Below are 27,693 nucleotides of genomic sequence, written 5' to 3' on the forward strand. Positions count from 1 at the left end.
AACGAAGGATGTCAAACACAGCGGTAAACTCATGGAGATTTAATATTATGCATCAATAAACATGAAAATCTAATACAATCAATGGTTATGATTCAAAGTAAATAAAAAATACATTTTGTTCCGATTGCTCTTTTGAAGCGATACTGAAATGTATGGCAAGGCCTTGATTCAATATTAATTTACAAAGTCATAACATGAAAAGAAAAATGGCTTGAGTTTGTAACCTCTGTAAATTCTATTATATAAGAAGATACAGTATTTATCTACTTTAGAGATAAAAGGATGATACTCTACCTTTACATTTCGGTTAAGTGAACTTGTTGAGTTTMTCACCACAGGCAATCATTGAGTGCGTGTATTCAGCAGGAATGTGCTCTCTCTACAAATGGTTTTGGTCACAATTCCTTTCCAATAACCAAAATGTAAATTCATGTACTGTATTACCTGGCCTTGCTTACTGATAAAACGTCTTCTGAGGGGAAAAGGAATAGATCTGTCTTTAGCTGACAATATTTCACATAATGGGTTCGCTGAAKAATATCCACAGTCATATGATTCATATGCTCAAGTGAAAGATAGAGATATTCTTTTAGGTACTTATCCAAACATCTGCTTATTTAGTTTAAAATGATGTGGCACTGAATGGGGAATGAACCTTTCAATTAAAGGCAGAAACAAGACAATTATTCTTTCCTATTTAACACCACCACTGGACATAATCTAACCTGGTATTACATTTTGTACCCTAAACCAAATTTAGCACTCAATAAAACCTCTCATTAAAGCGCCTTAGCATGTTACCCAATCACCTGAAAAACAAATCAAAACACATACATTTGTTCATAAATGTCACAAGGGAAAATTATAAACATGGTGACAAGTCCTCTTCCTCGACTCCACCTTTGTCTATCTTGCAAATGCAGACTTCTTGGGTCCCTCTTCTGGTCATCTTGAGCAGATAAACATACACTAGTCCAGGGGTGTCAAACATCTGGCCCGTAGGTGAAAAAAAACTCAATATACTTTAAAATGACAAAAATAAAATCTACACTGTGTTGAAATGATAATGGACCTACATTYACAGTTTCTTGACTGTGTCCAGCTCGCTAATAAATCACCAAAATGAAAGCCAGACAGTCAGGGAGCATCAGAAATTCAACAAAAAAAATGACGGTGAGGAAATAACACATTTTCAATGCGGCCCTCTGGACCTCGTTGAAGACAGAATGCGGCCCCCGGGGCAAAATGAGTTTGACACTCCTGCACTAGATGGAGTTAGTAAATGGGGAGAGAATGTCAACGAACTTGAGAGGGCACGAATGTAGAAAGGAAAAGGAATGATTCCTGATGTATTGCCATAGAGTTCATATCCTCAAATATTTACTACTGCCAGAAAGAAAGATAAATAAAATTTAAAAAAGAGAATATATATATATATATATATWTTTTCATCATAAGTATCTATATATAAACAGCTGTAGCTAGTTGTTGGCAAGCCAAGTTGTCCCCCTTGTGATTCCACCATAAGGCCGTCTAACTCCTGGAAGTACACCATTCATTCCTCAGTCACCAGCGTTCCTGAGGTACAGAACGCTGTTTTTCGAGGTTTGTTCGATCAAAACACCCGCCCCTCGAGGAAAAGAACAGACCCTTGAGGGACTCTCCTGCAAGATTGTGAGGACTTGTTTGTGTAGCCGAAGGGCATTGGTACTGTTTTTGTCATGCTTTTTTTAGTCGTTCAGGGGATGGAGAGTGGAGATGTGGGTGGCAAAACAAGGGTTATTTTTTTTACATTGTAGATGTTTCATCTTGATTTCATTACATTTTTACTTTGAAAATGCAAAGCTGTGATCATGTTCAATCATCAGTCATTCCAAGGCTTGATAAGAAGTGGTTTGCAAAAGAGTTCTTATTAAGACTCCAAGATCTGCATCTTTGGCCTCAGTGCCTCTGTGATCCAGTTTTTTCAGTAGAGGCTCATCGTAGACCCAGCACTCCCCATCCTCATGGAACAACTACAGGGAGGAAACATGGAGACAATCAGAGGGACTACAATACCGCTTATAAAAATCCAAAAGTCACAGCGCCTTCAGAAAGTACACACACCCCTTGACTTCTCCACATTTTGTGGTGTTACAGCCTGAATTTAAAATGATTTAATTGTGATTTAAAAATATATATATATATATCACTGCCTACACACAATACCGCATAATGTCAAAGTGGAATGATGTTTTTCCAAATTAATTACAAATGAATAGTTGAAATGTCTTGAGTCAATAAGTATTCAACCCCTTTGTTATGCAACCTAATAAGTTCAGGAGTAAAAATGTGAGTTGCATGGGCTCACAGTGTGTGCGAATAACAATTTTTAAATGACATTCTCCTCTCTGTACCCCACACATACAATTATCTGTAAGGTCCCTCAGTCGAGCAGTGAATTTCAAACACAGATTCAACCATAAAGACCAGGGAGGTTTTCAATGCCACGCAAAGAAGGGYACCTACCTATTGGTAGATGGGTAAAAAAACAGACATTAAATATACCTTTGAGCATGGTGAASWTATTAATTACACTTTGGATGGTGTATCAATACACCCAGGCACTACAAAGATACAGGCGTCCTCCTATCTTAGTTGCCGTAGAGGAAGAAAACCGCTCAGTAATTTCACCATGAGGCCAATGGTGACTTTAAAATAGTTACAGAGTTTAATGGCTGTGATAGGAGAAAGCTGAGGATGGATCAACAACACTCCCTTTGGCCGCCTTTCCTTCCAGTTTTCTGCTGCCAGTGACAAGAACAAATTGCAAAAATTGCTGAAGCTGGAGACTTATATTTCCCTCACCAACTTTAAACATCAGCTATCTGAGCAGCTAACCGATCGCTGCAGCTGTACATAGTCCATCTGTAAATAGCCTACCCAACCTACCTACCTCATCCCCCATATTGTTTTTATTTACTTTGCTGCTCTTTTGCACACCAGTATCACCATTTACACACCATCATCTGCTCATCATCATCTGCTCATCTATCACTCCAGTGTTAACCTGCTAAATTGTAATTACTTTGCTACAATGGCCTATTTATTGCCTTACCTCCTCATGCCATTTGCACACACTGTATATAGACTTTCTTTTYYCCCCCATTGTGTTATTGACTGTACGCTTGTTTATTCCATGTGTAACTCTGTGTTGTTGTTTCTGTCGCACTGCTTTGCTTTATCTTGGCCAGGTCRCAGTTGTGAATGAGAACTTGTTCTCAACTAGCTTACCTGGTTAAATAAAGTTGAAAAAAATAAAAATGAAATTGTAGTTACTCCACAATACTAACCTAATTGACAGAGTGAAAAAATGAAGCCTGTACAGAATAAAAAAATATTCCAAAACATGCATCCTGTTTGCAACAACGCATTAAAATAATCCTATAAAAAAATGTGGCAAAGCATTAAACTTTTGTGTTATGTTTGGGGCAAATCCAATACAACACATTAGTACCACTCTCCATATTTTCAAGCATAGTGGCTGCATTATGTTATGGGTATGCTTGTAATCTTTAAGGACTGTGGAGCTTTTCAGGGTAAAAAAGAAATGGAACGGAGCTAAGCACACGCAGAATCCTAGAGGAAAACCTGGTTCAGTCTGCTTTCCACCAGACACTGGGAGATAAATTCACCTTTCAGCAGGACAATAACCTAAAACACAAGGCCAAATCTACACTGGAGTTGCTTACCAAGAGGACAGTGMATGTTCCTGAGTGATCAAGTTACAGTTTTGACTTAAATCTGCTTGAAAATCTATTGCAAGACATGAAAATGGTTGTATAGCAATGAAGCTCTTAAAAATGTACCCAGAAAGACTCACAGCTGTAATCGCTGCCAAAGGTGATTCTAACATGTATTGACTCWGGGGGTTGAATACTTAACTAAATCAAGACTTTAGAARTTCTCTCCTACTTTGACAAGAGTATTTTGTGTAGATCGTTGACAAATTACAATTATAAACATTTTAATCCCACTTTTTAACACAACAAAATGTGGAGAAAGTCAAGCGGTGTGAATACATTCTGAAGGCACATTTGCAATTAACACAACTATTTCCCCAAGCAAGCGAGCCACCCTATGAGTCATATACTTTCCATCAAAATAAATACAATCATCATGACCGTGAACTATTAACCTTGATATGGACTGGGTGGCCGTTAATATTGCTGTCAGGCTCTGGAGATGTGTAATAAGAACAGGYACACTCACCCTAGTTTCCCACTGCATTTCATTCTCCTTCCTCTCCCTGGCCTCGCCCCTYTGCTTCTCCTCCAGCCTGTGCTTGGCTTCCGTTGCTGCATCGATGTCTCTCGACTTCAGGCTGACCGTCACATCCTTCCAMAGGCTGAGGGTCAAACACAAACAGTGACTTGAGGTTCCGGACCAAACTAAATAAATATATTGCTAAATCTGATAATTTTGTGCCTGGCTGGATTGATAGTCACATTAAACTGGATGCCATGGGGGTAGTAGCTCCTGCCAAGTCCACAGAAAGGCAAATGGACAGAACAAAACAGCCACTTATTACTGCCCATAATAAAACGAAGAGAGAGACTTCTCACCTGCGGGACTCGTACTCCAGCTGGTCCTCCAACTTCCTCACCTTCTTCTTGATACAGCCCATTTTCTTTGTGTCAATGAACAAGGAGTTTTCCTAGATTCAAATTCAAGAGATAAAAAGTTTGGGTTGAAAGTGTATTAAATTGTAACACTTTCTATATTGCTTTTTATGTACGAGGTCAACCTTCAGTGAGAACATGTTGAGGTCAGGGATTAAAAACATGGAACAGGTCATTTCCTTAAAACAATAATCCTTTCCTGAATCACCTATTAACACATTGATATCCAGCAGAGATCAAATGTTTTAACTGAACTCACCCCAGATGCCCACTTAGCGTACATCACTCCATTCCACTCTCCTTCAATGGAGCAGAATGATTTCTTGTCATTGGGAGGACTGCAAACAAACACATTTATAATATTTAACTAACATCACAACCCCCAAAAATATATACTGTTGTGAGCACAGTTAATAAAGCAAGAATAGGCTAACACTACGTGGATGATTACAAATAACAAAATCCCCTTACAAGATCTCAGCGGTGATCCTGTGCTTCTTGCCACCGTAGAAGGGCTTAGTGTGAAACACGATGCTGGCACTGTAGCCCGTTTTGGAGCAGTTGATGTTACACTCTCCACCCAACTCCACCCATGGGACAGTCAGGATCGACCTGAAGAGAGAAGGAGCACCCCACTACATGTCAGGTCAGGGAATCCAGATAGCAACTTATACCCATTTACACACACTCACTTTACATATATAGTAAATTGTGTGTGCTGTACTGGAATTCTGTTTTATTGTGAATTGAAATGGGTCTTTTATTTCCAGTACCACAAACTTGAGACACTGTGATAGTGTGTGTTATTTAAGCAATAAGGCCCGAGGGGGTGTGGTATGTGGCCAATATACCACGGCTAAAGGCTGTTCTTATGCACAACGCAACACAGAGTGCCTGGATACCACAAACCTCTGAGGTGCCTTATTGCTATTATAAACTGGTTAGCAATGTAATTAGAGCAGTAAAAATAAATGTTTTGTCATACCCRWGGTATACGGTTTGATATACCATGGCTGTCAGCCAATCAGCATTCAGGACTCGAACTACCCAGTTTATAATTACTCTTCAAGYATGACCCTACCTGCCATATCCATTGGGAAAGGTGAGTATGTAGTGCTCGTCATGTTCCAGACAGGACACACATCCTGGAGGAGAGATGGGGAAGCACACACTTCAGAATACACAAAAMACACAAAAGTTTTTGTAAGTGTGTGGTATTTTTTGTATCTTATTAGGAGAAATGTTTTGGACTATGTGAGCTAAAGAAGTGTTCCCATGTATAGTAGTTGGTAAATATTTGATGTTAACAGAAAGCCTAAGTGCTTGAAGCAATGTCTTACCCTGGCCAATATTGTGCACTCCAATTGACATTCCTAAGAACTTTGACTTGGTCCAAATGTGGGCGTTGAACTGAATMTTTTTTCTGAGACACTCTGCGTAGAATGCAGAAACTACAAGGAAGAGGAAAAGCAACAGTACAGTTAACATGTATGGCTCTGGCACTCTGACAGCTGGGTAAAATATTGARTKGGGGGGGRGGGGGGGGGGGGGRASCYCMCSGGGGGGGTGATGAGAGACCTGCTCTGCTATAAGAGACAGACTGTTGGCTGAAGACCACGGCACCGGACCCTCTGACGATGGCTCCTGAGGAGTGGGAGGAGGGGTCGGGGGTAAACATTAATTTATTAGTAAAGGCTTGATGAAACAATTAAAAACACTTGCCTCAGTATCACAAAACATAACATTGATTATAAACTGGGTGGTTCGAGCCTTGAATGCTGATTGGCTGACAGCCGTGGTATATCAGACCGTATACCACGGGTATGACAACATTTATTTTTACTGCTCTAATTACGTTGGTAACCAGTTTATAATAGCAATAAGGCACCTCGGGGGTTTGTGGTATATGGCCAATATACCACGGCTAAGGGCTGTATCCAGGTACTCCGCTGCACCATGCCTAAGAACAGCCCTTAGCTGTGGTATATTGGCCATATACCACACCCACTCCTCGTGCCTTATTGCTTAATTATAGTATTACTAAAAACCAGCATATAAATCAAATGAATATAAGTTGTCAGTCTTTACTGTGGTACAACGCTCACCATTGCGGTGGGCTCCTCGCTCTCTGAAGGCAGGTCCCAGTGGCAGAAGAAGACCTCTCCCAGGATGGGGTTGTAAGGCTTCTTGGCCACTGAGCTTTTCCTCCCCGCATGGAAGGCTGACATGTACCACTTCACCACCTGCACCATGCGCTCTTTGGGCTCCAGCTGATCTGCGATACTGGGGATGAAAACATCAGCCATCACACCACTGGATGGAAAAGTTGTGGCCCCACCTGAACACATCTGTGCAGAATGACCTCAATGGAAATGATGGGGGGATTCTGAAAAGCAATGTTGTTGTTATTTTGGGGGACTGTTTGAAGTGGTGTACCTGACAAACAAATCCGGATGTGCAAAGAAGTCAGCGTACATCTCCAGCAAAGACCTCCTCTCCAAGATAAATGTGGGGAGGACCACCTGAGGAGAGAGAAGTGAGGGAAAGAGAAAGAAACAGTTAGCAAGAGAGAAAGAGACAGTGACAGGACAGACAGACAGAAACACAGAGCTCTTACCTTGGTGAGGTCCATGCCCAGTCGCACCTGGGACAGCAGGTGCATGATGACACTCTTGTGCTCCTCCACAGACTCCCCCTGATCCTCCGCCTCGTCATCATGGCTGTCAAATTGATCTGACCAGAGCAGACGGTAGGCAGTTTAAAACACCTACAGTAGGCCAAACACCACTGATACAGGACATCCTGATGTTCTCTTTTCTGTTCCTAAATAAAACATCCACCAAAATAGAACAGGAACAGAATGTGTGATGATGTTGTTCCATAAAAATAGCTTCCTGTTTGGGGTAGACACGTGCGTGGATAAGTAGGGCAATGTGCGTGTGTGGATTTGTGTGCGTTCATGTGTGAATCACCTGCATCAGTGGTGCCGTTAGACATGGAGGAGTTGAGGGACTCGTTAGTGTCTGGTCGTTTCAGCACTGTTCCGTCATCGCTGTGAGGCAAGGCAGCAGGAGGCCGAGAGGAACTGACAGAGAAGAGGATGGAGGGAGAGATGAAAAGAAAGAACTGATTACCTGACAGGAAATATATAAAAGGCCCAGGATATAAACACACCTCTAGCAAAACACAATCAGCTTATATGATAATGAAGTATGTAGTGTATGTGGTGAGGTGGACAACCTCCCTCCCCRTCCTTGGTCCCTGTAAACCCCAGTAACTGGTATGGATGGATTATGATAAAGACAGTATACACACTCACTCTAGAAGGTGCTTGGGAGACGTGCTGTTCTGGTAGAACTCGTCAGCGTCGTAGAACTCGTCTTCGCTGCTGGAGTAGGAAAAGTCAGGGATCGAGTGGGAGGGGATGGTCATGTGACTGGGAGAGGCACCGCTGGGGTCCGAGGGGCCACTCCCTGAACCAAACACAGACAAACAGACAGAGGCGTGGGGGTTGAGTTTATTTACTCTTGTGCGTAAACAATTATAACTGCATTAAACTCAACAATACAGAGGCTCCATGTCAGGTCWTTCTTGTCAGTGATCATATGGGCACCCTTTGTCTGCTCACATTGTTCCCACACTCCCATGAGGAGTTTGTTCTTTGCATAATCTCCCCTGCAGTGCAATGTGTGTTCCCATGCTTCTTCCTTAGTGCACAGCACAGGATTTATTTAGCAGCATCAGCAGGATTGGAAACAGGCAAGACCCTCCAAAATAACCCATTTTAGAAAATATGAGTAAATGAAAAAATGCCATTGAAAATGTCATAACGTCTGTGTACTCCGATGAGTTTCACAAATGTACACAAAATCAATGCAGTTATRTGTGTGGTGATTGTGACCAGGGATTAAAATGTAAAAAATAAATAAAAATAGGTTGGTTAACTCTGATCGCTGGTTGCGGTGAAAAAAAGTAACATTTCCCATTCTTCTAATACATTTTACCGCAAAAGGTGGGTAAACTGTTGGGGGGGAAAAAACTGGGTTTACCCTTCACTACACCAGTGACTGTGACATGATAATCAAGTCCCTAAATGCAAGTGTTCGGCACATAACACAATGTTTGTCTGGTACCGCTGCTAGCAGTGTTGATGACCTGACCACTAAAGTGAGGTGACCTCTGACCTGTGCTGTTGGGGGTCGGAGTCTGCAGACTGCCCATCACCGTGACAACAGCCCCCACCGGTAAAGTGGAGGGCCGCTGTTCTCCTTTACACATCTGAGAGCCATCTACAGAAAGAAAGAYGATGAGAGAAAAAGGAGAACGCTCTGGCTTTAGAACAACACTGCTTTATGATGCAACAGATACAATGTCATTACAGACCTGGTGGGAGAAAGCTTTTCAAATCACACAAAAACTGCAAAGCAGTCAGACTAATATAAACCTGTGACTGTGAGAATGATAATGTCACCAGACTGTGCCAACATGGGGTCAAGATTTGGAATCAGATTTTTGTGTCCAATTTCGATTGCTCTACATTGGGAAAAGTTCATGGCCAAGTAGACATGAGTCATAGAGATTCAAGCACACCAGGTGGCACTGTAGACGTGGTTTCAGGAAATAAACATTCATCAGGTACAGAAATCTGAAAGTATTCAATCCAAGCCTATTCTATGTTCATGAAATACATTTTTTGTTAAAAAATAAATAAAAAACACCCCATGTCAGCAATATCAGTATGTGGACTCAAAAGGGGTATTATTATTCTGATGGACAAAATCTTTCTGATAGGACTGTAGATGAGATTGTGTTTCTGGCTCTCTGTATACTGTACCTGTGGGGAGGGTGGTCTGTGTTGGCATGGCTAAATTGACTAAAGAAGCGTCCAGAGGCGGAAATATCCCATCCACTGGGTTGATGGTGCTCTGTACAGGGCGAGATAAAACGGTGCCAGTCTTAAAACATAAAAGATACATTTGCAACTCACATCGCTCTAGAACGCAATCTGTAGTAATACTTAATGCAACAACACGGAGCAGACTATCATGACAAAATAAAATAYACACTGCTAATGACTGGAAAGATCAATTACCTTTCACTCTGCTTCCGGGAAATATTGGTTAATTAAGTTCTACCTAATCAATATCTACCTACTTATATCACAACACTTACTGTAACCTAATACTATCCAGCATAGTTGCAGCCCTGCAAAATCKGACCAAACACATTCCAGTTAACTACAGAATGTGATGGCATAACGTCCCCTATTGAAATGATCCTGTGAAGTGAAAACCACATGCTCAAGCTACATTTCKCAATGGCCGATATCTCTGTAATGTACGTACACACACTATACCAAGTGCACTGCTGCCATAGCTTTATGGGTCAGTGATACATTTGACCCTGTGTAACTCTGTCAACAGCAAACACTAGAGGAGAAGCCAGAATTCATCAAGACCTCCACAATCTCAGAACACAACAGTGTGGTGGGAGCAGCATGCTGAGGGATGACAGACAGGGTGAAGAGAGTGGTCTGACGCTCAGTGTGGGCACCGAGCAGAATGGAAGATGTCACACTACTCTGCTGAGCAGACAGAAGTACCACTTCAACGAAGGATCTTTAGAGAGTCAGGAAAGTGGAAATATGAAACTAGCCAAGAAAAATGAAKGCATGCAGTGAATTAAAGTAAGTCCTCTCTGCCCTTTAGATCTGGGGTCAGAGTGAGATTTGGGAKAGGATTTCATCTTGAAAGTAAGGCAGTCACTCCTAATWATAGCCAATTACAGAAATGTTGCCGCTCCATCGTGGTGGAACCAAATCAAACCATTGTGGCCTCGCTAGCTWGAGATGAAATCAACAGCGAAGGATGCCTCTAGTGCAGGTAGAAGGAAGGGGTTAGAGCTATAGAGTGCTTAAGCCATGGTTAGAAGAGGGTCTACACGTGTAACGCTAATGGCCAGAGAGTCTACTCTCACAAGACGAGCCTGGCGGGCTGATCCTATGGGATTCTGACTTAAAAACATCTTTGGGAAGAGAGTAAAGCCAGTAAACAACCCTTGATGGGTTGACATCTATTAGTCCTTGATGGTTCAATAGGCATGCACAGTAAGGAGAAATCGATGGCGAGTTGGGGGGAGGGTATAAGCGCACTCACACACTCGTAAACACGCACGTCATGAAAGAAGCAGAATGATGTGTCTAAAATGAGGGGTAAAGAGAAAAGTACCCAACTATTATCAGCAACAGAAAAGCTAAGGACATTCAGCTGGAAAAGGGGAGTGGAAAAGAAAGAGCAATATACCAGATAAAGCCATTTATCAAATGGCATGCATTGTTCCAGATCTGATTTGTCTTCTTTTCTATAGTTCAGAGTGAATTAAGCGGAAAAGAAGAATAGAGGTTTGGTTGATCTAGATTTTTCTTATGGACAGAGAACGTCAAAACTTACTATCAGTCCGTTTGCGTGTTGCTGTTCGTTACTTTGATCCTTAAAATTTTGAAAAGAAAACGTTACTTAGGATGGCTCAATTGTTTGTATGTAATGATGATATGAGCTTGTTAAGAGCTTCTCTTTCAAGAAACCAGTTAAGTCATTTAGAAAGTCAGAGCATTTTTTATGCCAACATAACACAAGAAAAGCATTATGAGCTCAAGGATGATCGAGTGTGAGAGGATCACCTCTCCAAAATCTCAAAATGGAACCTAATGGAATGTAGCAAACTGCCCACAATAAACTACAACCCAGGCTGTAGTCAAGTGGAAAACTACTGGCATGACTAAAACAAGCAGTGCACCGTGATGTTCTCACAACAATGACATGACAGTAATGCAATGAGAGCCCCAACACCAGGGGTGGGCAACATACGGCTTGCCGGTTGGTTGCCCATTTGATCTGGCCCGCGGGTTTTAGATTTTTTTTCATTTGAGTTAAATAAAAAAAACAGTCCAGGCCACTCTTGAACATCTAAAACTAGATAGAAAGTATGTCGAAATTATAAACGATTTCAAATAACTGCCCTTTTCTTGGCTCACTTTTGACGAACAAATCAGTTAGAAAAAAAATATCTGCAGTTCCGCTGAATTTTGAATTCCTGATGTGGCCCTCGAGCCAAAAATATTGCCTACCCCTGCCCAACAGTCAAAGGAATTAACCCTTTTTACCTTGGCAATCTGCAGCAATACAATACAGTGCTTGATGGACTCTACCATACTCTGAAAAGAAAAACAGCACAGACAATAAAACACCGCACTCAACCTCCAACAGGAGATGATTCTGAAAATAAGGACGTATAAAAATGGGGTTTTACTTACACATGTGGTTTCCTTCAAMTGTTCAATTTTCTAAAAAAGGGGAGAAACACATTTACAAATGGCTGTTTCACTTCAGACATTGTTTCAACACCTGACGGGACTTGGAAATCATGACTGAAAGTTAGGTAAATCATGGATTGAGAAAGATCGGCCAGTGAAACCAACACGGAAACCAGCTTTGTTCAAACTCTTCCACAACCATGGATTTAGACTGGACGAGCAATGATGACATTCCATCTATAGCTGTGTTCTATGTTCATCACTACATAATAGGTCATTGTCCTCACCATATTAAATAAGCTACAGAGTTTAAATGTTACAAACTGACCAAAAACAAAACTCAGGATCTCAATAAGGAAGTGAATCACAGCTAAGGCATTTACAACCTGTTTGCTCACCATTTATTAACTCATTACTCCCACATTTGTAAATGTTWGTAAGCTAGTTATTCCCACATGTATTTTATATACATTTCTTAAACATCCTCAGTTGTGTGCTTATTCTTTTACCAGGTACTGCATAAATGGCATGCCCATCTTCTTGTGAGAAATTACACTGGTCACTCAAAACATTTATAAAGTATAAATAGCACACAATTTAGATTAGGGACTGAAAAAAGATTGCACTAATGATTAGTAAATGGTTGATTAATGTGGGAGTAACGACTCATAAATGGTGAACACACAATTTATAAATGCCTTATAAATGGTTTATTACAGACCCTTAAAATAGTGTTATAAAATATTATCTGTGAGAGTCATGAATTATCAGGCATCGTTCTGTTGACAAGAGATGAAACAGAGACGTCACTCACTCTGCATGACTCTTCATTGCAATCTTTGATTTTCTCGTGGAAGAGCTGGAAGAGAGTGGAGATGCAATCAATCTGAGCTGAAGAGGATACATGCAAATCAGGAGCCGAATTAAAAAACATTTATAGATGACGCAGTTGTATTAGAGTCACGGTCGTACTTAGTCACCCAAATGTGGAGAAGCCTCACCTTTAACTGATCAATTAGAATTTGTAGGTATGCGTCAGCCTCTGCAAGTTTCTTATCAAAGTCTTGGACACTTGGAACAAATCCTGTCTCTGCCTCCTAAAATAGAAAAGAAAAAAACAGCAGAACATTCTTAGTCTAACTTCACAGCATGACAGTTTTCTGCTCCCATCTGGTAACCTATTTTGGACTAAGAATTCTACTCTGCCATTGCCTATACTCTGAAAGCTTGTAGGCGGATGGAAAAAAAAGTTGTTAAATTCCCTAGTGGGGCTTTGAAAGAGCAGGTTGTAGCAGCACAAAAACAGCAACAGTTTGGGAGAAGCTTCCAGCATTGTACTGTAAGTGGAGTGATATGAATAGTTCAACTAGCATTGTTTAAAAATACTTTGCCTGCCAGCCTACTTAGTTGAACACATTTTATGGCATCAGCATAAATGCATCAAGAAACCCATGGCAAAGGGAATTAAGTTGTAAACGTTTTAGAGAGAACACTAGACTATCTACATGACTGAGTATGTGTTTGTGTATGTGCAGGAGGAGGTTGGGGAGTCACGTTCCAAGCCCTTAGGCTCCCATCATTAGCCACAGACTGACATAGATAATTTCAAGGAATAATATTCATTAGGTGGTAGTATTTATTTGCTGAACAGATGTGACCAGATGCCCAACTGACCATGCCTGCCTGATCTGCCCTACCAAGCAAAAAGGCAGTAACTGCTCATAGTGTGGAACTGAGAAAAATGCCTTTAAAAATATATATTTAACTAGGCAAGTCAGTTAAGAAGATATTCTTATTTACAATGACGGGCTACTGGGGAACAGTGGGTTAGACTTCAGGAAGTGTACAACACTTACCTCTGCAACATCTATCAGAGGTCAGAATATAGAGATTGTAGAGGAACACAAATACCTGGATGTCCTCTTGGACAATAAGCTTCAGTGGAGTAAATGTACAGACCAGATCTACAAAAAGTCAAGAGACTGTACTTTCTCAAAAAGCTGGGATCTTTTAATGTAGACTGTACTATATTGACTATATTGACTTTCTAAATCCTTCATTGAGAGTATTAACTTTTGTATTGTTTGTTGGTTTGGCAATGCCACTGTCAGCCAGAAGAATATGCTGAGAAGGATCACCACAGCAAGCAAGGTACTAGGAGTCAATCAGACAGGCCTGGATGAGATCTTTAAGGTCAGGGCCCTCCGCAAGGCTCACAAAATAATTTTAGACCCAAGCCTCCCCCTGTACCCAGACTTTGAAATACTCCCCTTTGGGTRCAGGTATAGGGCACCCCTCATCAGGAAAAACAGAACCAGACAATCATTTGTGCCAGGTGTGATATCCCTCCTAAATAGCTCGGGCTAATGTTCCTATCGACTCAGTAAGGCCAGCAGGCTAGTCTTTATTCTTTTTATTTCATTTGATTATTTAAATGTTTTATTGGTATGTAACTGTTATGAAAGTTGTATTGTCAATTTTGTTTTGTATTTAAATGTAATTTTAAATGTGTACATGACACTGCAACAAGATGTCCCTTTGGGGACAATAAAGTCAGTAAGTAAGTAAGTAAGTAAGTAAGTAACTGCCTTGTTCAGGGGCAGAAGGACAGATTTTTACCTTGTCAGCTCAGTTACTGGCCCAACGCTCTAACCACTAGGCTACATGCCGCCCCTTATTTACCTTGGTTTCACAGTAACTTTATGCAGTTACTTTTAACATGACCCCCATTTTCTCCAAAACACAAAACGCAGGGTACTTGTCCACATGACTAAGCATGTATTTAATGTAGCAAAAATTACTAACTCATTTTCGACCAAATGAGCAGTTACTGTCTTTTTGCTTGGTAGGGCAGTGATGACATTAGGCCTAAATCAACAACAGTCCCTTCTATACCTGGAACACAAGGCCAAAATACAGAAATGAAATATGCAGCAACTTCCTCAAAAAGACCTAGAAACTAATTCTTAACCACAGCATTTTGACCTTTCAATATTACAATTAAAACATATCCATCACCACTTTGCTCGGTAAATAATATACCCTCTTTCAATGCTCCTCTGGTTCGAGGGTGTCCTATGGTCCGACAGAGGCCTTTGGACTATGCCTGTTTCTCTACTGAAGTGTATCGTACAGGGATGTGAATAAAAGCCATTAACACACAGCAACCCCAGCACAAGTTTAAAACTGTAAAACCTAGCTAGCTTTATAGAGACCAAAGTCTAGGCCTTTTTTTCTAAACTTCCTTAAGGATAAAAGGTGGTGTGCTTACTGTTTGCTGGCCAAAGAGGTGCCTGAGCAAAAAAATAACAAAAAAATCTGCAATTTTTGCTAAACTTAAGAATAGCCCTCTTTAAATTTGTGGGATAGAGGAGGGTGGCATTAGTGCTCCTTAGAGCTCGGGGGCAAACAGAAAAATAGTACTTCCCCTCTCTAAAAACCTAAAGTGGGGAAAGTCCCAGCAGTAAGGGCATTTGGATTCTCGTGGGTGTTTATTTATGTGTGTGTGGCCAAGCAGACATCCACACAGCTTCATGTTTGTTTCTAAGAAATAGACAGCTCTGGTGTCTCTCTCTTATTCTTCCTCCAACGAAATTTGAAGAGGCAGAAAAGATAAATGGCGGATAGCAAATCAACTGAAGACAAAAAAGAAAAAAAGTAGGTTCTGAATCTGAAAACGACATCAACCCACYTGCGGGGAAATGCATCCTCATGTTTACGTTCACTACAGTCATAGTGCTGGCTTGGTGTGAGGGTAAGGTTTCACACATCATGGTTGATATTCACACCTGTGAGAAGTTGTATTGTTTTAACACCTGCATCCAAAGACACATGAWATCGAACAGGAAAAAAAAAACACCCCCCAAGTGATCAAAAAACATTCCAGCCCATATTTCAGAGAACTTGTAMCATACACTATTTATATCTCAAACACTTGAGTGGGTCCGTTGTATTTTAGGTTCAATAAAATACTATCAATGACAATGACCTCAATCACAGAGGGACAAAGCCTTTGGCACGAGAATCCCTCCTGCTCACTATTTCTGTTATGTCTACACAAGTTCATATTACCATGATGGAGGGGATCTTTCTGCTTGACAAGAGCATCTTATAAACCCAGAGGACGGTCATGTAGGCTAGAGACTGCAGCTTCGCCATGTTCACTAAATCTGTGGCTAAAAGAGTTTCCTCTAACCAGACAATACCTGCCCACACCCACCAGACACTGGAAACCCACCAGACACTGGAAACCCACCAGACACTGGAAACCCACCCATTTTGCTTTCCACACAGCATGCCCCAGTTAAGGACTGCATCACCGCACAGCAACCAACCGTTTCCCCCCAGTGTGGTACTCACAGGACGCCGAGCTGTGAGGGACATGCCTCGTCAGACTGCACAGGCCAAAGCTGACCCCAAAAGGTCCTCTCTCCTCCGTTACTCAAACACACAGCTGTTCTTGTGCTCTCCACTTTTCCTGACTGCCAGCAGAAACCACACCAAACCTGTCTGGTATGTTCTACATCAGCTGAGCAGCAGCATACACAGGAAAAGTTAATCCAGGATCCTTCTCTCTCTTACAGGAAGTACAGACGTTCTTACAAAAAAAAAGAAAGGCAGCACAAGCCTATGTGACAAGCAACAACAGCTGCCCTGATTGGATAAAGCTGCGGGCAGATGTCTGGCTGAGAGTAAGCAGAGCTCTGATTGGTTCCAGGTCAAATGATGTCACTATGACTGCATGCTTACACAGTGTCTGCAAGCAGGCAGATACACGCAGTCAGCAGCGTTTTTTGTGGGGGTTTTTTACACAGGGGGCGGGAAGGGGAGGAGAGGGTTAGAAAAGGAAATCGGAACAGAACGTAAATAAACAACTTGAGGGTAGAATGAAGGGAGGTGAGAGAAAGTATATTTATGAGCTAATCAAAAAGCACAGACTAAATTAATAGCTGGAAATTGGCAGTTCATAGAGCGACTAATACACAGCACTCTCTTTATGGCTTGCCCATCACCAGCCAACAGCCCAACTACGCTCCTGGTGCACCTAACCACACAGGGACACGCTTTAGGGCTGGGAGATATGGCCTAAAAATCCTTTCTCATTTTTTCCCAATGTTTTCTCCAAATAAGCTTTGTTGTACAATTAAAAAGGTCAAATACAYTGCATTTAAAACAGTCAGCAATAATCTAATAAATTCAGGGTGGCCTATGAAATTGCCTTTTTGTTACAAATTTAACCAGAACTATGCATAATGCACATTCACTAATAATGACAAACTTCTTATAGCAGGTAATATAGAAAATTAACACAGATTTCATAAACAATCTCTCACGCACAAGCCTATGTGCTAGTGAGTAGCCAGCTAATCTTTATATTTAAAGTTCAGCCAACTTGGATCTATTTGCTMGCTAACGAGGTAGAACACAGTTGAATTGTTATACACACCCTTCTGTCCGTCTCCAACTGTTTGAACAGCATGCTAGCCTGTCCACTTTGTTCAGATGATGAAATCAAGTGGCCTACCTTATTTCTCAGAATGAGAACGAGTTGCCTATTCCTTATAGTGTTTTATGCTTATTGTACATTTATAAAACACAGACTAGRCAGCTAGTGTAAGACTTTGGCTAAAATGCTGCTAGCGGTACATGGTAATGCAATACCGCACGAGACAAACTGRGCATTCATTTTCCAGAATCAATGCGTACAGTTACATGCACACAATAATATGATTACTGTGAATAGTCAGATTAAAATAGTTTGATTTCAACGGTTACATGCTTTGCAAGAAGACCGATTTCCTTAATAATCCTGTTACATGGAGACATCTGGAATCTGGTTACCTGATGGGACTGATAAATGCAGAAAATCGAAATAAACGTTATACCACAGCGACCATGTTATTTTTGTGAAACCTATTTGATTYGGAGTTCGGACATACACAGTTTATATGTGAAAAAGTATTCATATTAGAAATATTTAAGATTTTTCTGAACTCACTTCACTCGCGCAAAAGAAGGAAGCTCACGCTGCTTGTGCTAGCACATGTTTACATGTCCTAATAACTCAAAACATTGTTCAGAAAACCAGATGTTTTAATCAGCATTTGCTTACTTTGATGATGACCTTGGGCTGATTAAGATAATCAGAATAACTCTGCCTACTGCCATGATCAGTTTAACATCGAATTATTAGTGTCCATGTAAACRTACTCAATGTTCCTTGATATCTGTTTAAGTAGTTTGCTCTGCGTGCAATTTGAGGAGTTGAGACAAGGTTAACTTCTCTTCTATTACATGTAAAATAATGTCTCAAYGTGTTTCRGTGTCCATGACTGATTCTGTTGGACCAAACCTCATATGCTAAAATAGAGAGTTAAAACTGCTTGTCAGAGAGGAAGACGTGACCTCTCATCTTTGTTGTTGTGAGTGGCAGGTGCTTGGTGTGTGTGTGTAAATGGGAAGGTGCACAGTGGCAGTGCACACCGCACAGAAGGAGCGAAGAACACGAGMTCAAAAAGAGAGCGCACTAATTCCTTCTATTCTCAGATGACTCCTTAACCCACTCTCTGATGAGGACCAGAATGCCTTAGCCTGTCAGCAGTGTCCCAGTGCTACTAGCTTGGATGAGGCTGACAGAGACATTATATTCATTCTGTATGACAACTTCCTGCATCCAAAAGACCKCCACAAATACGCTCCAAAATGTTAAACATGAACTGCTATTGCTCAATGTTCTCAACAGTTCCTCTATCATTTCCTGTGGTCTTAAGTAATCAAAAAAGCAGATTTAAGAAATACTACATTATGGTCTTTCTTTGAAGGTTAAAACACACACTTTGAATAAAAATGAAAAACTATGCACAACAGCCAAAGTTATTCCCATGTAAATATGTTGAGCAAACTCTCTCTCCTCTCGAGCTGAACTCAGGGGCATGGCACTAGTACAGCCAGTATCACAAGTGTGAAGCTAGTCTGAACAGATCAGTGAGTGAGTGACTTACCCGCAGTTGAAGGGTGTGGCGGAGAATAGTCCCCTCTAAGGCATGGATCCACTTCTCCCGTTCGTCTGCATCTCGAGCTGAGAGGGAAAGCGCACAAAACACACCAGATCAGCCATAGTACAGATGGGAATTATTACAACAGCAACAGAGTGCATAACCTAGTAGCTACAACAAGGACTAGAGCACCTCATCTGTGCTCATCTTGCCCAACTAGTTAACTATGTGCTCATTGTGCTGTGCCATGCAGTTGCTGAGGGGGTTCTTGCAACCCCTCTGGTGCGTCGCTGGGCAAGAGAGTAGGAAGGCAGGTCTCCTGACGAGACACACAGCCTGTTGCCAGGCACGGCTGCACCCTCATAGCAAATAAACAGAGCAAATAAAGCCTCTAATATTTACACTTGCGAGCCCAGAGTCCATGGAACCTCTATACTCAGTATTTTTGCAAGTAAAAAAAAAAAGTGGGCAATGTTTATATGACCCCCTTACAAACAGACCCTTCTTTACCACATTCTTGCATGTATACGCCTTGCTGGTGACGAGTGGTAGTAGTGGTGTGCAGATGTGGTTGGGCGTCTATTTTAATAAATCCATTGAATATCCACCATTGAAAAAATAAATCCATTATTAATTTGTTTAGGCAGGTCCTAATAAACATAAGACTAATAAAACGTAACTTCAAAAACAATTGAAAGGCATATTTTGAGTTTACTTACGTTACGTCCAAATTAATTAAATCAATAGTTCATTATTTTGTTCATTAAAACCGACAAGACACACCTACCTCGATTACAGTGATATTTTGAAACATAGCCCAAGCCCATCCACGATTAATCTCTTGTTGACCCTCTCTCCACTTCGTTAGGGAGCAGGCATTAGATGAAGTGGACTTTCATAATAATACCGATCCTATTTGAAATACAGGTCTGGTGTTCATATTTCACAACCTCTGTAGACTTTTGGAGTTGGCTATACGCGATGGGGCAACATAATAGTCCTACACTTCATTTAGGCTACATTATTGCATGGTTAACGTTTCTGATCTGTGATAGATGAGCAAACGACGATTAGCTATGCCACCTCCACTTATTTGCCCAGCCAGAAACCAATTAACCAAATAGCCTACACAGACAGAGATTCAGTGAAACAAAATCTGATTGATTGATTGATTGATTATCAGACAAGTCAGTGAAGTCACAGGCTTCTGGTCAGGAGTAGGCCTGGGCTACTAAGCGACTGCGAGTGAAGAGCGAAAATAATCTACTTGTTAAAACTAGTTTGGGGGCGGCAGGTAGCCTAGTGGTTAGAGCATTGGGCCAGTAAACGAAAGGTTGCTAGATCAAATCCCCGCGCTGACATCTGTCGCTCTGCYCCTGAACAAGGCTGTTAACCCACTGTTCCCTGGTAGGCCGTCATTGTAAATAAGAATTTGTTCTTAACTGACTTGCCTAGTTAAACCTAGTTTTTTAATCTTTATTTAACAAGTGGATTATTTTGCTCTTCAAAAAAACCTAGCCAGTTGGAGTCTGTGTGTGTACTTTCCTTTGTACCACAGCACGGTAAAGCAACGCACCAGTTGAAAATATTGAAAGCATGCGGTACCCCCCGCAGCCTAGCGCGGCATCCAGAAGTCATTCAACGCACCATTGCCATTGAATGACTTCCCCCAGAACGCAAAAGGTTTGATGCAGCTGGTGAACATGAGGCATAAGAGTGCGGGCCAATGCCGCCTTACATGCTGACCAGACCGCACGCGCCATCACGCGCAAGTTGATATTGTCCCCCCACACCAGACGAGATCAGGACACACAGGTTGAAATATCAAAACAAACTCTGAACCAATTGTATTCATTTGGGGACAGGTCGAAAAGCATTAAACATTTATAGCAATTTAGATAGCTAGCTTGCCGTTGCTAGCTAATTTGTTCTGGGATATAAACATTGGGTTGTTATTTTACCTGAAATGCACAAGGTCCTCTACTCCTATAATTAATCCACAGATAAAACGGTGAACCGAATTAGTTTCTCGTCATCTCTCCTCCTTCCTTCAGGCTTCTTTTTCTTCTTTGGACTTTATATGGCGGTTGGCAACCAACTTCACGGTGCATTACTACAACTGACTGTAGTGTGGACATCAGTTAATTTTTCAATCAYCCACGTGGGTATATGTTCCTAAAAACCAATGAGAATATTTGAGAGGCAGAACTTGCAGCACGTTGAGTGTCACAAATAGAACTAAGTTCTATTTTAGCGCCCAGCTACGCAGTGTAGGAGCAATGATTGAACAACATGTATACACTACGGTTCAAAAGTTTGGGGTCACTTAGAAATGTCCTTGTTTTTGTCCATGACAATTACATCAAATTGATTAGAAATACAGTGTAGACATTGTTAATATTGTAAATGACCATTGTAGCTGGAAACGGCAGATTTTTAATGGAATATCTACATAGGCGTACAGAGGCCCATTATCAGCAATCATCACTCCTATGTTCCAACGGCACGTTGTGTTAGCTAATCCAAGTTTATCATTTTAAAAGACTTATTGATCATTAGAAAACCCTTTTGCAATTATGTTAGCACAGATGAAAACGGTTGTTCTGATTAAAGAAGCAATAAAACTGGCCTTCTTTCGACTAGTTGAGGCTACTAATGTTTTCATTCATTTTTCTGAGTCATCCTATGATTCTGAATGATGRCTGTGGGAATTGAACAGGAGCTTGAGGGAGACGTTATGGGTCTGTGGGTTAATCCATCTAAATATGCCTATCAAGTTAAAGTTAAACAGTCCAAAATCTGAAAAGGAACATTGACACATTTTCATAAATGTTTGCTGCATTTCATAAACAAAAGAAACATTATCAACATAAAAAATTGAGAATTGTTCTTTTTCTGATCGCAATTAAGCAAAAAGCATTGCGAAAGCATGGAATTAGAAGAATATTTTTTTTAAAGGACAAAAACAACAATCATAATGGGCAATCCAGTATTTCATCACAGGAGGTGACTGGGGGCCTGGAGAAGTTTAATTGAGATGTAAAATACAGTGTACCCAGATGATTGATGGATAAGAGCTCAGGATGAAAGCCCAAAGCTTTTAAAGACATTAGAAGCAGCCAGGGCTCATGCCAGGCCCTCACCCCATTGCCTCAACACCCTCTCACCTCCAWGTCTGTGCTAATTTAATTTAGGCGCACTTTGCTTAGCAAAACCTTTCTATAGMTGCGTGTTTACCCCATAATAGCAATAGGGTCAATCTGCCGTGAGAATGGCGTAAAAAACAAACAAAAATGATTGTGTGAAATACAGTATATTGGTGTCACATCAGTGTCCAACCATTTAAAAAAAAATAGAAAACAAAGATGCTTGCTTGATTATTAGATTGAAAGAGCACTACTTTCTACTTGGTTGCATGGCATGTAAAGAGCTAATGAARAATCTCCCTTCTACCTAAAGCTCTTTGTGTGACAGTGAGGGTGCACTGTTTGGTCAGTTCTACAACTATCTGTGACTTGCMAGCAAACACTGTACCATCCCTGTGTGATATTTACTGTGGATGACAAACATGGCCACTCCTAGCCAGCAGAGGGGATACACAGTCTGTCATAACACCAACCATCATTACTGGKGTCAGTCTTGAGCATGATATAGGCTACAGACATTGCTGATGAAGTGATAGCAACAGAAAATTAACAACAGTAGAAGATATTGAACACTTACAGAACTTGGAGACCAATAAAACAAATTGTTCTGTACAGCACTTCTCGTGGTTCCAATTTTCTTCATTTATATAATATGAACTCTTGGTGTGACTGTTTTACATGAATAACAATGGTGGCTTGAAGCCTAGGCAAGTCATAAACTTGTGCAGTCCCCCAGAGTTCAACACAGAGCCCAAACAGGCCATGACATGGCACGCACTCACTCACAACCCAATTAGGACCTAATGCTCCCCCTCTCCCCCAGAAGGTAGGTGGCTCCTCTGGATGAAAGCAAAGTTTATTATTATTAACTCCTGGGCCATTAGTACACAAAGAGGGCATTCTCCAGAGCACGGCTTATTACTGACAGCCAGGCCCAGAGAGATAAATAGGCGGGGGGCGGTGGAGAGACCGGAGAGTCTTCAGCAAGGTGACAGCAGTCAGACAGACACACTGTTAGTGCCTAACAAGCAGATGATTCCATTTCCTCTCTGGTTACGCACTATCACATTCCTAAAACACACCAATCAAAACAGCTCTGCTGCCTTCCTCCAAAGGATGTGAATCATATATTGTTCACCTCTTCTGCCTCCCCTATTTGGCTGAATGAATGGAATGTAGATGGTATGATGCACAGCAGTTTTTGGTAAACACCATAAAGGAGTATCTTGATTGAGAGAGAGGGGTTTGGAGTAAATCTCTGTGTGTGCTAATGACGGCATGTTCTTTTTAGGGAGAAAACAAAGAGTAAATGTTATTTCCTAGCTACAGACTGTGCTGAAGCAGACTGTGCTCTGTGCGGTCACTGTGCTGAGGTAGGAGCCCCTTGCAGAACAGGTAAGATGACAAGGCATCACAGCTCCATTCCAGTCACAGACCCTTTCTAACACACATTTACCGGAGTCATCCCCCCAGGTCACATACAGGTCAGCTATCCCCCAAGATAAGCTCAATACCTGGTCATACATCACTTTGCGTGTACACAGTGCTATAATCCATATACTGGGCAGAACTACTAGACCTCTTCTCTACAACAGGCAACCTGCTCGTCATGGGCTTGGCCATTGCATTCAGCAGTTTCCCAGGCTAAGCATTTTTGTCTGTATGGGGGCTGGGTAAAGAGCTCTTTAGCACACGGGGAGGTGTGCTGTGTAAAGTGGGAGTTGAAAGGCTCTGATGCTCCGCCAGAAAAAGAGCGTGATGAATTATGGATGATCCTCGAAATAGAAATACAGAGCTTCTCTCTCTGCAGCCGTCATCTGTGGCCGCCCCATACCTCACCCATGCTCCAGTCCTCCTCTTCTGACACAGCCCGCCTGCCTGCCGCAGCACCACACCAGAACAAACGTGTGTAACATCAGCTGGATCCTGAGTAACGCATCTCCAACAGGAAACATCTGGGGGAGTAGCGCATATATCCTTTGTGTCCTTTTCAAGTGGAAATGAGTATGTCCTTGTGATAGAAAATAATTCCCATAGGCTTGGGTGACAGATGGGTTGTGAAATGGCCGTGAAGTTCCCATCTTTTCCACRTAATCGTATAATAGCTTTTCAACTTGGAGGCATCATCTGGAGGAGCATCCTTGTTTCACTMCCCAGAGCTAGGAATCCAAAAGTCTTTCAAGGCTGCATTTTTTAAAGGGTGAACTCAGATGACATTTGGAGATACGCATAATAGCGCAAGTAGACCAAAAKACAAAATGAAAACTGGCTTAGTTATGACCATAGAATTAGGAATTAGAACTCAAACAACTTGACATATGAATTTCAAATTGAATCAGACATAACAATATCACAGAATTATGACGTCAGCCAACATAATCTTAATAAACAGGTGACCTGACAATGCACCTCTAAGAAACAATCTTCCATAATACTGTTTCTTTAAACCATCAAGCCTTTTAAACATATTTTCTAAAAGTTAATAAAACATATGATACGTCTTCCACGTTAAACAACCGCTATAGAAAACACAGTAAATCAAAGAAAACGGTAAGCTACAAAAACCACCAACACAAATACGTAGGAAACGGCTACTACCGCTGCTTCACCGAATCATGCCCTTCGACCTGCTAACAGAGGCCAGCATGCATACATCACAGCACCACAGCATACAGTTTCGGAACATAGCAATGGGAGATGGCATGGAGGAGGTGGAGGTGGGCCCACCATGGATAACGTGCTGGTAGCGGTAGTGGTGGCTGTGGGGGGGGGGGTGAGGATGGGGTTGTGACAAGGTGGAGGAGGTTAGAGACCTGGAGAAGAGAGGTCCGCTTGGTGGACGGACGGTGCAGCTGCTGTCTGGGGGAAAGGGGTGGGGTGAGGGGTGTCTGGGAGAGGGGCCAGTCCTGTCTCTGTGAAGTGGCGGTGTTCAGGGTGGGGAGCGGCAGTGCAGATAGCTCGGCTTTTAGCTCAGCAGTAATCGTTTTATTCCCAGAGGCGGTAGAAAATGCAAGTAATCTTCCTAAAAAAAAGAGCTGCTTCTTTCCATTACAGAAGAATCTTGGTGTGGAATAAATMTTGCTTTAGCTCCTACCCATTTCACTTCTACTTTGCAAAGCTGCCAGATGCTGCTGATGAAAAAGGAAGGATCCACAGAGACGACGAGCCACTCAAATGCCTAGATGTGCGTGTCTGCTTGTGTTGACGCAACGATATAATAATCCTCCTTTTAAAAAGGCAGGAAGAGCGTATGAGAGAGAGAGAGATAGAAAACAAGCTACAAAGAGACCCTACACGCGAGCAGCCGGCCGTATGCAGCATTGACAGATATACTCCAAACGACATGGGAGTCAGCAGAGTGGGAGGTGAGGGAGAGGGGAGGAGGAGAAAAAAAAACAAGAGACTCACCTTGAAAATGGAAAGTCTTCTGGTCCACAGTGATGGTGAATGTGCTGTCGTCCTCATCATCGATTCCTATTACAGCTCCCTGGGAAACCAAAAAGGAAGAGGAGGCAGTGAGACGTCACCATCCCCCTCTCCTGCTTACTATCAAAAACCCACCGAGGCATGGGATAATGAGAGAAAGAGGAGGGGGTGTCTGGGTGGAGGGAGAGATGCAGGAACAGGTATCGAACAGACAGACATTGGGGACCAGCTGCATGGAAGGAAAGAAAATCTCTGCAGAACTGTTTGTGGCATGGCACCTAGCAAAAGTATATCTCAAACCTGCTTGCTTGTCAAAACCAACCTTGAGGGAAAAAAAGGCATTTGCTTATCTTTTCATTAAGTAAAACATTTGATATAATTAACCACAAAGATGCATTAGGACTTTCCATGTACCGAGGGTGAGGTGTAGGCGTCCATTATCAGAGAACCACTACAGTATGTGATGACTCATTAAAAGACAATGCCCTGGCTGCTCGCTTCACACAGAGAGACAAAGGCACTGGTACAAAATGAGGAACGCGCTTTCAACTAGCGATGAGTGTAATTAGGCTAGAAATAATGTAACCTAGGTGTTAATACATGTGGTGTGCGTTTAGCGCTTGTGTGTCTGACGACAAGAAGAAAATTCCATCACGTCATAAGTAAATCCACTGTACTGTCCCAACTGTCTAAAGCTTGTACTAAGGAATAAATATACTCAACTAGGCTAGTAATCAGTCAATGTATAGCACAATTCCATATTCAACAAGGCTATGCCTGCAAGTCAATAATTTTATGCTTGACACTTTTTAATAGTAGAGATTGGCTAAACTCCCAAACATTACAACACACAAAACTCTACGTAAAGTCAGATTTTGTACACGTATATGAATCTAGGAAAATGCTGCTCAGAGTAAGATATGTTCTCTTTACCTGAAATAACTAACATGTGAATGCTCATATACCTTCAAAATCAGCACAAAACAGATGAAAGTCATGAGAMAAATTGTCTTCATAATTCCATTATCGATCATCTGACCAACCAACAAGAAAAAGAGGGGTATCAATTTCACAAGCTTGAGAATCTAGCCAACTGTTGTTTTCTCAAAGCTGTGGATTGCAGCAGAGTGTGTGATGTCCATGAAAGGTATTTTTKGCATAAATGTGAAGTGTGAACATTGTCTCTTGGCAAAAATAAACAAATTCTGACATTGGGTTGTCCTTCCCAAATTATTGCCAAAACTTAAGTAAAAAAATAAATTAAAAAAAAAGACAACTACGCACATGATGATACTCACACGTTATACTCTTACCCTAAAATGGGCTATTCAAAACATATGCGTTTTTAATTGTGGGTACTGAATTCCAGATTGTATGTTTGCCCAATTCTCACCTCTACCCATAAAAGTATTAGAATAAAGAATTAAAATACTACTTCATCTAGTCTTGATACAAAMATATACCAAACAGGTTGTTTCCCCCAAGACATTCCAATATATCAAACTATTTGTTTAAAAAGTAAAACCTCTGTTTGAGCTGAAGTTCAAAGTAGATCTCTGAACGCTATGCTACTAAATTATGTATAGTTAATTCCTTGAGGATAGAAAGAACAAAGGGCAAGTCAATGGGCCAGCTAGGATCCATTTTAGGAAACAAAAAATCCTATTTTGTTAGTGTCTATTGCAGGTATAAGTAATAAATCAAATGCTGCCATCTAGTGGCAATATTTTCACAAACTTCTGGAAGGTGCTGATATTAAATAGCCTTGTATTGTATAGCCAAAGAAAAACTACAACAGAACAGTATTAGGCTAGATAGGATAATATCTACTTGTTCAGCAGGTGCAAATTGTCCCTCGAAGCACATAGGCTAATAAGCATGATCAACAACCCAAACCAGTTCCTTACCCGGAGACGCACACAGCCTCTTCTAGAGCCACGCATCATCTTGTCCTTGGACTGAAAATGAACAAGAACAAAATAGGTTTCAATCACACATCACGCAAACTCCATTCACACACATTTCCACTCAAAGTTTACTCATTATCAAGTTCACCAGTGAAAAGTTCCTGGAACATCATACATGTAGATAGCAAGCGAAGATTCTCTGGTAAAAATCCCTACAAGACAGAATTGTGAGTGCTCTAGTATGGC

The 27,693-nt window shown here is 41.4% G+C and overlaps 1 protein-coding gene across 1 annotated transcript in view; it reads right to left on the reverse strand.

The window, feature by feature from the left end:
• Nucleotides 1–24: 24 nt before the first annotated feature.
• Nucleotides 25–27,693, reverse strand: part of LOC111972206 (oxysterol-binding protein-related protein 9) — a 34,508-nt gene continuing 6,839 nt past the window's right edge. The window contains 24 exon segments of the mRNA XM_070446161.1: nucleotides 25–1,964; nucleotides 1,967–2,015; nucleotides 4,252–4,387; nucleotides 4,605–4,696; nucleotides 4,921–4,999; nucleotides 5,133–5,273; nucleotides 5,743–5,806; nucleotides 6,002–6,112; nucleotides 6,221–6,305; nucleotides 6,767–6,944; nucleotides 7,098–7,183; nucleotides 7,279–7,394; nucleotides 7,634–7,746; nucleotides 7,981–8,134; nucleotides 8,846–8,950; nucleotides 9,496–9,586; nucleotides 11,111–11,149; nucleotides 11,824–11,874; nucleotides 11,974–12,003; nucleotides 12,788–12,832; nucleotides 12,975–13,070; nucleotides 18,975–19,051; nucleotides 25,523–25,601; nucleotides 27,448–27,498. Of these exon segments, the coding sequence (XP_070302262.1) occupies nucleotides 1,942–1,964; nucleotides 1,967–2,015; nucleotides 4,252–4,387; nucleotides 4,605–4,696; nucleotides 4,921–4,999; nucleotides 5,133–5,273; nucleotides 5,743–5,806; nucleotides 6,002–6,112; nucleotides 6,221–6,305; nucleotides 6,767–6,944; nucleotides 7,098–7,183; nucleotides 7,279–7,394; nucleotides 7,634–7,746; nucleotides 7,981–8,134; nucleotides 8,846–8,950; nucleotides 9,496–9,586; nucleotides 11,111–11,149; nucleotides 11,824–11,874; nucleotides 11,974–12,003; nucleotides 12,788–12,832; nucleotides 12,975–13,070; nucleotides 18,975–19,051; nucleotides 25,523–25,601; nucleotides 27,448–27,498 (2,091 nt within the window). The 3' untranslated portion in view covers nucleotides 25–1,941.

Source organism: Salvelinus sp. IW2-2015, linkage group LG13 (genome assembly GCF_002910315.2).
Source record: "Salvelinus sp. IW2-2015 linkage group LG13, ASM291031v2, whole genome shotgun sequence".
Classification (NCBI taxonomy): domain Eukaryota; kingdom Metazoa; phylum Chordata; class Actinopteri; order Salmoniformes; family Salmonidae; genus Salvelinus; species Salvelinus sp. IW2-2015.